Below are 12,767 nucleotides of genomic sequence, written 5' to 3'. Positions count from 1 at the left end.
CCCATTTTGTTTTGGTATCAGGCAGGGGGCTTGTCAAGAGTTGTGCCCCAGATGTGGTCGTAGATAAACTACTGCGAAACTACACCGCAATCTGACAGCGTGATCAGCTCTGTGGCAGCGCTGATGAGTGCTCTGATCAGCACTGAGTCAGTGAGTCACTCAGCTCTGTCAATGAGTGAGTGATCTGATCAGCTCTGTCAATAGTCCAGTAAAAATGTCACTTGACCTCACACTAATTGCAACAAAACCAAACTCAACTGATTTTGTATCCTCAATATGTCCTCAATGAAGGAAAAAAAAGTGTTAAGGAAATGTATGAAGGGAAAATTTTGAGAATTACCTATATGATGCTACCAAAAACGTTTTATTTATTTATTTTTTAACTTTATTATTATTATTTTTTTCTCCTTGAAGCAAAAAACACATACATGATATAAGTGATGAGATTTATGGCACATAAAAAAAAAAAAAAAAAAAAGCTTCCATAGGCTTCCATCATATTTAGGTCATTTTCAAAACTTTCCCTTCATACATTTCCTTAACACTTTTTTCCTTCATTGAGGACATATTGAGGATACAAAACCTTACGGCACATTGCTGCCTCTCACTGGTCAGAAATATTACTGTTTATGGTGTTTCTAATTCCACAGGAGTACTCCTGTGGCGGCGATGAATTCAAGGACTGCTTTCACAGTCCTTGCCTGATTCTCAGTAGGATTCAGCAGGCTCTTCATTGATACAGTCTTTGTGCCCAGGCTTAATACAGCAGCATACATCCTTTCTCTTTCTTGTGTGTAACAGTTACATTCCATGAGTACATGTTTCACAGTTTGTTGTTTTTTACATGTCGCACACAATCCATCTTCATGTTTTCCCATCTTTGCCAAGTCCCATGCCAGTCCACAGTGCCCCAGTCTCAATCTAGTCATCACAACTGTGTGTCTTCTCTCTCTCCCTAAATAACACTGCTCTTTTCTTACACTATTTTGTATGTCAAAGTAGTGCCGCCCCTTCTTTTCATTTTCCCACTCTTTCTGCCACACAGCTGTTATCCTTCTTTTGATAATGGATCTACACTCATACGTCCCAATTGGCACTCTCAGATCGACAGCTCTCTTCAGGGACTTTTTAGCTGCCATGTCAGCTACCTCATTCCCTTCCACTCCCACATGGGCTGGCACCCACAGAAACCCCACTGAACCTCCAGCATGCTCAATCCTATACAACAGAACCAACAGCTCCACTACAAGATCTGAGCGGGCTCCCAGGCTTCCTCCCCTCAAAGTCATCAGAACTGAGGCCGAATCCGAGCATATGACTGCCTGGCTCGGCCTCACCTCCTCCACCCACTGCAATGCCCATATTATAGCAATTAGTTCTGTTGTATACACTGAAACCCCCTCAGACAGTCGTCTAGATTTCACAATTTCCAAATCTGGAACGTAAAATGCAAATCCAGATTTTCCAGTTTTGGGATCTTGGGCCCCATCTGTATAAATTTGGAGATGATGTTCCCAGTTGTTTTTTAGCCTTCCCCCCACTACTTTACTATAATCCGTATTCTCATGTTCTCTTATTGTTTCTAAAACAGTGAAATCTATTTCTGGTGTAGGCAAAAGCCATGGTGGTACAACTGGCCAGTGAATTATAGGGGCCACCCCTACCTGTCCCAACTCCAGCTCTTCCATCTCTTTATTAACTTTGAATATGAAACACTCCTTCGCTCCTACTCTACCCCATTCCCATGCATCTTCCAAAACTAATTTTACTGGGTTCTCCCCTTGGTGTCCCCTTAGTTTACTTATATATTGCATTGCTAGTTTTGTTCTTCGTATTCCCAATGGAGTTTCCTCCATTTCTACAAGTAAAGCTGGAATTGGAGAGGTACGGAAGGCCCCACAGCAAACTCTCAGTGCCTTTGCCTGCACTACCTCCAACTTCTTGAGAGATGATTTGGCTGCTGTTCCATAACATAAACATCCATAGTCTATTCTTGATCTTATCATTGCTCTGTAAATCATTGTGTGTCCTGACCTGCACCCCATGTACCACCCCAATTCTTGAATCCAGTTAAGTAATCGCCCTCGTATTCCTGCTTCATACAGCTTTATAATCAACCCCTCCTTCCATAACATGTCGTACGCTTTTTCAATGTCAAGAAACATGGCGACTACTCCCTCTTTATTTATCATGGCTTTCTTTATGTCAGCTTCTAAGGAGATCACAGAGTCCATGGTGTTCCTCCCTCTGCGAAACCCACTTTGCTTTGGAGTAAACCACCCCTCCTTTTCCAGTTTATACACTAACCTATCAGTGACCATTCTTTCCATTATTTTACATAACACCGCTGTCAGTGCAATAGGCCTGTATGACCCTGGCTGTGCTGCGTCCTTCCCTGGTTTTAAAATGGGGACCACCACTGCTTGCTTCCAGGATGTGGGAATAGTTCCTTCTTGTGAACAAGGGCTACTTGTTCTAATTGAAGTACTCTGGCCCCTTTTGCTCTTCAACAAGCAAGGTTTTCCCAAATCTCAACAGTATTGGAAAGTGATCACTGCCAATTGTGTACCTATCCATGAAATCCCATTCCCCCACCCTTGCGAATTCACTAGATGCCAAAGCTAAATCTATGCATGACACTGCTCCTGTTCTAATCTCAAACCTAGTTGGTCTGCCATCATTTACACACACTAAATCATGTCTGTCCATAAACTCTTCCACAGTGCTACCATTACCATCTTTCATTCTGCTGCCCCAGAGAGGGTTGTGTGCATTAAAATCCCCTATCCAAATGACTGGTGTCCCTATTTGCTCCATGACCTCCTCCAAGTCCCTGATGTTAATTGGCAAACATGGGTTATAAAAGTTCACAATGTTCACCCACCCGTGTTTTCCCCATACCCTTACTACCACACACTCTAGTGAAGACTTAATTTCTACCCTTTGGTATTGCACATCCGATCTGATAAATGTTGCACACCCTCCTCCCGCTTTCCCCTTTCGATCCTGTCTAATACTTTCAAATCCCGGCACCACAAAGTCTAAACATGGCTTCAACCAAGTTTCCTGAACACACAACACCTCTGGTTTATCTTTAAATACATCCACAAACCTTTTAAATTCCTGCCCATTTGCAATCAAACTCCTTGCATTCCATTGCAATATATAAAACATTAATATCTTAACCATCATCATCATCCCCATTTTGTGCTTCCATGCCTTCCTCTTCCTGGTCATCCTCACTCCTGTCTGTACTCTTCCCTCTCTCTCCTGCACTTCCATTTTCTGCTGCATGAATGCATGCAACTCCACTGGGCCTAGATCCACCTCCTCAAGAAATCTTTTAGCAGCATCCATCACAATTCGAATCATATCTGATCTCCTGACTTCGCCTTTGGCTTTGTCTCTACTAGCTAGCTCTCTAGCTGCACACAAAACATCTACCATAAATGCCAAGAATGACTCATTATGCATCATCTGCCTTGTTGCTTTTGGCGGCACAGTGGGGGCACTACTCCCCACCAGCCTGGCAGGTTCAGGTGCCCCCTTCACTTTGCTCAAGGCCTCTACATAGGACATTTCCCCCCCAGCTCTAACTTTTCCAACTTCCACAGCCACTACATCAGGGGTGCCCAATACGTCGATCGCGATCGACCGGTCGATCGCGAAGGTAGTGTGGTCGATCGCATGGCATTGAGGAAGAAAAAAAAAAAAAAAAAAATTTTTTTTAACTGTTTTCCCACTGTTTCCACTGTTTTTCCACTGTTTTTCCACTGTTTCCACTGTTTTTCCACTGTTTTTCCACTGTTCCACTGTTTTCCACTGTATACTCAGTGTATATATATATAAATAAATATGCTTGGTAGCTCACTTTGACTTGGTCATTTTAAAAGTAGCTCGCAAGCTGAAAAAGTGTGGGCACCCCTGCACTACATGATGTTCACAACCCCTGAAGGAAGCCATATGATTTCCCCCACAATTACAGCACTTGGTTTCCTCAGCATGACATTGTACAAATTCATGGTCCCCTCCACATTTTCCACACCTCCTAGCTCCTCTGCATACAGCTGCTACATGCCCAAACCTCAGAGCCATCCATCGCTCTGATACTGTCAATAAATAAAGATGTAAAAAAACAAAAAAACAAAAACGTAATCTACCCACGTGACTGACTGACGTGTCGTGAAGTGAACCCACGTGACTGACCAATACGGAAACAGCTGCGAAAGGGACGTCGTCGTACTAATCGACATTTATTTAATATACGATGAGTACTGAAAAATACCCCAGGTCTTCTATTGAAGATGACTTTAACTATGGCACAAATGTTGCTACAGCCAGCGTCCAGATCCGGATGGGTAAGTCAGGTTCCTTTAGCTTGACGTTTGGATAGTGTGTTGACATCGACGCTAACGTCGTTAGCACTAGCTAGGCCTGATGGCTAACGATTCGATAACATTTTGAAGCATGAGCACGACTAACGTTAGCTGTCAAAGCAACACGCCAACATTGTTGGGAGATTCGAGGATTTGCCACATTCCCGACAGATGAGATGACACGATCAATAAGACCCTTCTCTTCTCTAGCGACGAGCCCTCCTGCTAGTTAGCTTAGCGCAATGGATGGTGGTCGATTGCAGAGCAGCATACCCCCCGTTCAGTCACCAACAACACACACTCCAACAGCGCCAAAACGCTCATATGTACATCATGTTGACTCGTGTACTCACCACGCTATGAAATAAGAGTCCAAACTTTGGTGGGGCTGCAATTCCTGTCATAACAGCGGTGTTCCGTCCCTACTGGTTTCAGCAGCAGATTCCTCACTCATTCACAATATTACTGGGTATTTTCAAGTCACATCTCACAACTACTGCAGTGAATATGATTGTATAAGTGAGCACTACATCACAGCCACCTATGAAAAAGAAAACATTTGCTTTTTTAGGCTACCTGAGTCAACTATAACTATAACTATAACAATAACTTTGTGTTATTGTCTGTCCTGTTCTTAGAACATCGGGGACCATGTTGTAAATAAGTGTTTACACTTTTACATGCTATCCCATGGATCTTGTTGTCTCTATATCCATTAATAAAGTCAATCAATCAATCAACTGCAACTAGTGAAAGTCCAAGTGGCTCAGAGGGATTGCCAGCTGGTTTGTGTGGTGAGATTGAATTGAAATTTGAGGCGATTTTACAGGGATTATATTTTCTTTAATATTTTCTCTTTCGTAGGTGGCTGTGATGTAGTGCTCACTTATACAATCATATTCACTGCAGTAGTTATGAGATGTGACTTGAAAATCTTGAAAAAAAGTAATGCGTTTGTGAATGTGTGACGAATCTGCTGCTGAAACCAGTTGGCGTAGAAACCAGGAGGGATGGAACACCGGAAACACAGCGCCTGCACCTCAGTCAATGCAGCACTAGAGGATTGAAATTGAAACATAACTGTTAACTGTTAGCACACACACACACACACACACACACACACAATGTTAGCACTATAGCTAGCTGGTTCAAACATAACTAGTTGTTCACTTGTTAATGTAATGTGCAAAATGATAGCACTGTTAGCTAATGTGATGCTCTCTCCACCGTAACCAGATTTCCTGCGGAAGGTGTACAGCCTCCTGAGCCTGCAGATCATCCTGACCACAGCCACCTCCGCTCTCTTCATGTTTTCTCAGCCCATCAGGGATTTCGTTCATGCCAGGTAACGTTAAGGCCAGTGTGGTCTTGCAAGACAAATTTCAGTGTGAACTGACAATAAAGTATATTGTATCGTATCGTATCATGGTTATCATGGAACGCAGACATGAATGGCAAGAAGTCCTGCACAGTTCTGAACGTGTATCGCTAGCCACTCTAAAGCCCTTTTCAAACATGCATTGAACTCCGGAAGATGTCCAGACGTTACTCAGATGGGGTTTATGTGTGAACACAATACGTGTGTCACTATGTCTGTGTCACTATGTCTGTGTCACTATGTCTGTGTCACTTGCAGAGCGGCTCGTGTTTGAATACTACAGTTTAATGTCCAGAGTGGGTGACGTGTTGATGACGTTGAGATGACTTTGTTGCGCGTCCCGTTCTATTGTTAAATGGCACTTTTACAATGTGTGTGCATATTCCCGTGCGACTTTATTTGGAAGAGAAAACGTCAAATTGGTGAGTAAACAAGTAAAAGTTGAATGGTTTTCTTTTCCTCCCAGTCTGCCTCAAGTCAAAGCCCAGTCTGCCTCAAGTCAAAGTTGGACGGACAAACCAGTCTTTATTATCACACGACAAGCCAACACACACATGCTGCCAGCCACACGCGCACACACACACACACACACACACACACACACACACACACACACACACACACACACACACACACACACACACACACACACACACACACACACACACACACACACACACACACACACACACACACACACACACACACACACACACACACACACACACACACACGGTGGCCAGTGAAATATTGTCTCTGCTTTTAACCCATCCAGACTGGTCCTTCCTCCGGGGGGCAGCCAGGAGCAGTGGGCAGCTTTCTTGTATACAGCACCCGGGGACCAACTTCAGACGTTGTCGTCAATGTTGTTGTTGTTTTTTTGTTGTTTTTTCCGATTTTGTATCCCATTTTTATCCCCCATTAGTGCTAATTTTAATTTATTTATCCTGGTTGGTGCTCCACCCTCTGCCGATCTGGGCAGAGCCGAAAACTGGCTCTATGCTTCCTCCGAGACATGGGCAGTTAGCTAGCCGCTTCTTTTCACCTGACAGGGGAAGCTTCACCGGTAGGACATAGCACGTGGGAGGATCACGCTATTCCAACGAGTTCCCCTCCCTCCGAACAGGCGCCCTTAACGACCAGAGGAGGCACCACATCAGCAACCAGGATATTGCATGTTTTTGGTGAAGGGGTTCCTATATGAAGGAAACCCCCAGGGGGCACGGGGAGAACATGCAAACTCCACACAGAAGGGCCCTTTTGACGACCCCACCCGGGCGGTGGGCACTCGAGGACATGCGGACGGGCACGCATTCCTTCAGCGCTCACAGCGTCCCAGGTGGGAATCGAACCCAGGACCTTCGAGCTGTGAGGCGACAGCGCTTACCACTGCACCACCGTACCCCCCCCCCCCCCCCCCCGTCAATGTTGTTTTTAGTGGGGGTCCATACCGATGTTGTATGGAGGAACCCCAGGGGAGCACGGGGAGAACATGCAAACTCAACGCAGAAAGGCCCTTTTGACGAGATAACCCACCTGGGGCAGTAGTCACTGAAGACATGGGGGACACATGCCCACAGCGTCCCAGGCGGGAATCGAACCCAGGACCTTCTAGCTGTGAGGTGACAGCGCTACCACTGCGCCACCGTGCCCGTCTGTCCTGTTGCATTATATATCCGAGAGATAACTTGAATGCCACCTTGCTGTCAAATCAGCTGTTCCACCTTTAACTTAACTGTACCGCATCCACTTTTCGGCACAACACCGGGACCGCAAGCTTTAGCCCACATTTTCTAACCCCATCGGCCATCGCCATGTGTTGAAGGTTTTTTCATGGAGTGGAGAATTGCTTTCTGAAAAATATCTCTGATGTCGTCTACATTGAAAAATGCAATTAAAAGTCTGTCTCGCATAAACACGTATTGCTCTAGATTAGCCAATATCGTCCATGTATCCTATCGCAACAATGTATCGTGATACATATCGTATCGTTGTTCAAGCATAATATCGTTTACACCCCGGCTAGAAATATTCGTTTCATCAAGCCGTATCTCAATGTAATGGAGCACATAAATGACTATCTAGACTTTCACCAAAATTGCATTTACCCGCTTTTCAGTGACGGAAGCATTCTTGGCAGCTGGTATTCCCTCCCTCTATCTTAGCTGAAATATCTTATTGGATCCATGCAGCGTGTGTTGGTCCGGTTGTGTGACTGTGGTCTGGTTTCTCACTCAGTCCTGCAGTGGTTCTGGGTTCAGCCCTGGGCTCTCTGGCTCTGCTGATGGCCTTGGCCGTCTACCGACACCAGCATCCAGTCAACCTGTACCTGCTGGTCACATTTGTAAGTCCTTTGTTCTCTGAGTGTGGTTTGCAGTCTGTTGAGTAGTTTAGCTGTAATGTCTAATCCACAGCTCTTTCATCATAGCAATAATCTAATGCAGTATGTTAGGGAACGTAACCCTTTAGATTAGCTGGCTAGCGAATGTAACATCGGCAATACAGTAGGTGCCTAGTGAATAGATTAGCTGTTTAATGACTTAACATTTAAACTAACTGGCTTGTGAATATAGCATTTACATGAGGCTTCTGTATGAATGTGACTAACTCAGTTTGTTGTCTCACAGACGTTGCTGGAGGCGGTTTCCGTGGCGACAGCTGGTGAGTTGCTTGCCAGACGTTCTGAAACCCCTGATTCCAGTCGTTTGAGCCCCTGTAGGCAGACCGTGCTGATTCCACTGTTTCTCTCCACAGTGACCTTCTATGAATACTCCACAGTACTTCAGGCCTTCTTCCTGACCTGTGCTGTGTTTGTTGGACTGACGGCCTACACCTTCCAGTCCAAGAGGGACTTCAGCAAACTGGGAGCCGGGTGAGTCTTGTAGTCCTTTATAGTTTTTGGTTTAGTTTTATTTTAGTTTTTTGCACATTTGGGTTTTTTGGATACTACTGAAGCTGATTTCAACATTTTGTGCCTTACAGATTGTTTGCCTGCCTGTGGATCTTGATCATTGCGAGTTTCATGAGGGTGAGTTTAGCCGTCCTTTCCATCTGTCGTTAACATGTAGCGGAACTGTGTCCTGAGTCTGACACATCTGCTCCGACGCACTTTCCGCTCTTTTCATGGGGATCTTCATTTCAGCAAACACCAGCTAGTGTTGTGGGATCATATTAGACACCTCTAACAATCTACATGTCAAACTTCATATGAATACACGGCCATTTAAATGTCCAAATAGTGTAGAAAAGTGATTCAATGAGAGAAAGCTGTAGGCAACTGTCGACAATCAATTGCTAATGCCTGAACTGCTTTATTTAGTTGAGGTTAGCATGACACCTGCTGACCGACTCAGGGCCAGCATAGTGCCGTGCTAAATGACCGGCGATGGTGTCCTTTTTCTGCCTCTGCAAAAGACAAGTATTTTTCTTTTCTTTTTTAAGTATGTTTATTCAGTTTTTAGTTATCAGAGGGGCAAACAGTCAGTGTTGAATGGGATAACACAGAATATGCCCTCTGTCCCCAGTCACCCACAACACAACACACACAATCGCCACAAAAATAATAACAGCAAAACAGAAAAGGAAAAACCAACCAAACAAACCAAAACAAACACACAGAGCATCTACAGCAGGCAGAAGGTTAACACTGTAAAAATAGGTACAGCAGGTGTATCCAGACACAATAATAAATAGATAAAGGCCCACCACATGTCAAGTCCTAAACAGAAATGTCAGTCCATGCCAGTCCGCAGAGATCACTCCGAAGGGCCCGGGCCCTATCCTCTCCAATATAGTCCAGAAAGGGGTTCCAGATTTGAAAGAATTCGAATGGCCTATCCTTAGCAAAAGACAAGTCTAAAGTGAATGATTAAAACGATACAAAAGATATTGCCCCCCCCCCAAGAAATGAGTATGAGGATCACAATGATAAGTTAGATGTTGTTGCACATTCCTCCCACTAGACTGTGATGTTATTGAACAGATGCTCTACCACAAGATATTGCACAAATTTTGGACTCTGACCAAACTGATCCAAACAAGGACAGAAGGCCATGGCACACCAAACAAACATCTGTGTTGTGGAATGTCTGATCGGTGTGCCACGGGGCTTCACGCGTGGTCACCCCCTTGTGTTTGCAGGTGTTCTTCCACAGTGACAGCACAGAGCTGGTGCTGGCTGGAGCCGGTGCCCTGGTGTTCTGTGGCTTCATCATCTACGACACGCAGCTCCTCATGCAACAGCTGTCCCCTGAGGAGCACATTCTGGCCTCCATCAACCTCTACCTGGACATCGTCAACCTCTTCCTGCACCTGCTGCGCCTGCTCAACTCCATGAAGAAGAACTGAAGAAAAACGGCTCTCCTAACAGATCGTCAATTAGGGCTGCAACAAACCATTATTCTCATTATCGGTTAATCTGTCGACTATTTATTATTTTATATTAATCGATTAGTTGTTTGGTCTACAGTATATTTATAGAATGTCAGAAAATGGTGAAAAATGTCGTTCACTGTTTCCCAAAGCCCAAGATGACGTCCTCAAATGTCTTGTTTTGTCCACAACCCAAAGATATTCAGTTTAGTGTCATAGAAGAGTAAAGGAACCACAACATATTCACATTTTAGAAGCTGCAATCAGAGAATTATGACTTTATTCTTTTAAAAAATTACTCAAAACGATTAATGGTGATCGACTAATCGATTACTCGTTGCAGCTCTATTGTCAATCATCCCAAACCCACTGAAAACGACCCTAAGATGACCCTGTGCTTTATGTTTACTAACTAATAGTCTTTATGTGAGTTTTGTTGTCCAGAGTTTTTGCCCGAGTTTACAGAAAATTTGTGCAAAAACAAATTTCATTTTTGTGCTTGGTGAATGACATCTTTATGGCTGTACTGATTGTTTCTGTTGTTTTGCCTGATTGTGAATTATTAGGGGCATTTAACCTGCAACTGAACTGCTTTCTAGCTGATTCTGTTGGACATTTTCTTCTTTTGTCTTCAGTTTATGACATATTTGGCTGTGGAGCTTTGTTTTGAGTTCTAAAAACTACAATTTAGAAAGCCTCTGTGAGGCTTAAAGGATAACGCTGGTGTTTTCCAATGCATTTCTTATAGTCAACAATTAACAACAAAACCTGCAATGCATTTGCTCTACTCCTGTTATTTTCTGACTTGCAGTTTTTAGCCTTCAAGATTCAAGATTATTTTATTTATCCCAAGGGAAATTCCAACTCTTAAGTCATCGGCTCCAATTGTAAGCTAAAAATCAACGTAATCAAATTCAAATGGGAACAAATTCATTACCCCGAGGACTATTTTCTGTGCTACGGAACTACTTTCCTCAGATTGTAAAGTTTTTACAGTCGGCTTATTAAGTTGTCTGAGGAAAAAGACGGGGCCGTGCATGGTGTGATGTATGCTGCCCGGAGCAACAGGGCAGAGAGACTGCCCTGGCTGCATGAAGGACTAAGCCTTTGTGGTATGCACTCTACCAGGTGAACCACCTCTTCAACCTGTTTTTAATCTTTTATTTTATTTTGTTTTATACAATATATAGTTCTATGGCTACTTGGACATCATGGCTTCATTGTGCATCAGCTACATGGATGAGTCTTGCTGGCAAAACCAAATCAATACTGATTTTGTTATTTTCATAGGATTTGTTGATGGTAAAACATGCCTGAAAAAAACACCTGCATTATCCTTTAAAGGAACAGCTCACCCTAAAATCCAAAATACATATTTCCCTCTCAGCTGTAGGGCTACTTACTTGGTTATGTATTATTATTGTGTGTGTGCTTTGACCACCACAAGCTGAGTGCCATCCAGTTCCATTGTATTGGAGAGAAGGTAGACCTCTCTGCGGCTGTTCTCTCCAAAACTCAGGCAACGAACACGATCAAATGCTAGATGGATACATACTACGTACTACAGAGGGGAAATATGTATTTTAGATTTGAGGGTGAACTGTCCCTTTAAGGTAATTAATCACTTTTCAAATCAAGTTTGTCTAATAATGCTTCTGTGTAGTTATGATATTGCACAATCAAAATAAATGTAAATAGTGTATGGCATACACCTATTGTGACACAAGATACTGGCTACTTGCATTATATGATACAGGTAGTTGCACCAGTGTGAACTGTATCAATGCAGAAGTTTAATTTTGTGATTGAATGAAGCAATGTGCATCCATTCCAGTGATTGTTAAGTGCATGCTTGGGTTAGTTAATAACTGTATACCAACAAGCAGAGTTTGTGGGACCAGTCAGTGAAACTGTGATAAAGTGCTGAAGAAGGGAATCTCCAGGACTCAAGAGAAATACAGAGATGATATAATGAGGCATTACCAGCTTGTCTATGGAGATATGGGAAATGTTTATGAAGGTATTTTGCCTCTATTTTTGCTGAATGAATAATTTAACAAGACCACAAGTGCAATGGAATTTTAATGTTAAAAGTAGTGTAGTGCACATCTTGTATGTGACAGGGCCTGATATTTTGACCCACAAATAGGCTGAGTTTTTTTCTTCCAAGATTATCAAAGTGCAGATTGTAAACTTTCAAATGATGTGTCACATTGTAATCTGAAATAAATAAATAAGAAGATATAATAAATGAGATAATTATGCCTATTTGTATGTTGGTACTAAAAGTTGCGTTCAGAGAAAACAGCCCTGAAAGATTGGAGCTTTTTCACAGCCCTGGTGGCCAGTTAATGGGGGTGTTAACAACAGCGCCTCATTTACATTAACCACTCCCCAACCATTCCAGCTGTCTGACAGATGGGAGACTGTCTACACCCCCAGTGTAAAAAAAAACCTTCTCTTACGTCAGTGGTTCTCAAAGTGGGGTCCCCAGCAAAAAGGGGGGATCGTTTTATTTTCACTATAATTTCATCCATAAGTAACGCAATGACATAATGGTCATCATGGGTTTCATACACCTTCTGTAATAAAACATCTAAAAGCAAAAATCTTGTGAAATGGGGGTCTATGGTGTAATCTTT

General features: G+C 43.2%; 1 protein-coding gene across 1 annotated transcript; it reads left to right on the top strand.

Annotated features, from left to right (window-relative positions):
- The first annotated feature begins 4,204 nt into the window (after nt 1-4,204).
- tmbim4 (transmembrane BAX inhibitor motif containing 4) lies at nt 4,205-12,389 on the top strand. The gene is made up of 7 exons (XM_083651758.1): nt 4,205-4,358; nt 5,613-5,721; nt 7,993-8,098; nt 8,382-8,415; nt 8,509-8,626; nt 8,737-8,782; nt 9,895-12,389. Exons 1-7 carry the CDS (start codon nt 4,268-4,270, stop codon nt 10,099-10,101), a joined length of 711 nt encoding a protein of 236 aa, XP_083507884.1. The 5' UTR covers nt 4,205-4,267; the 3' UTR covers nt 10,102-12,389.
- Nucleotides 12,390-12,767: the final 378 nt, after the last annotated feature.

Source organism: Poromitra crassiceps, assembly GCF_964638095.1.
Source record: "Poromitra crassiceps genome assembly, chromosome: 2".
NCBI lineage: Eukaryota > Metazoa > Chordata > Actinopteri > Beryciformes > Melamphaidae > Poromitra > Poromitra crassiceps.
This window is presented reverse-complemented; position numbering and strand designations above follow the sequence as displayed.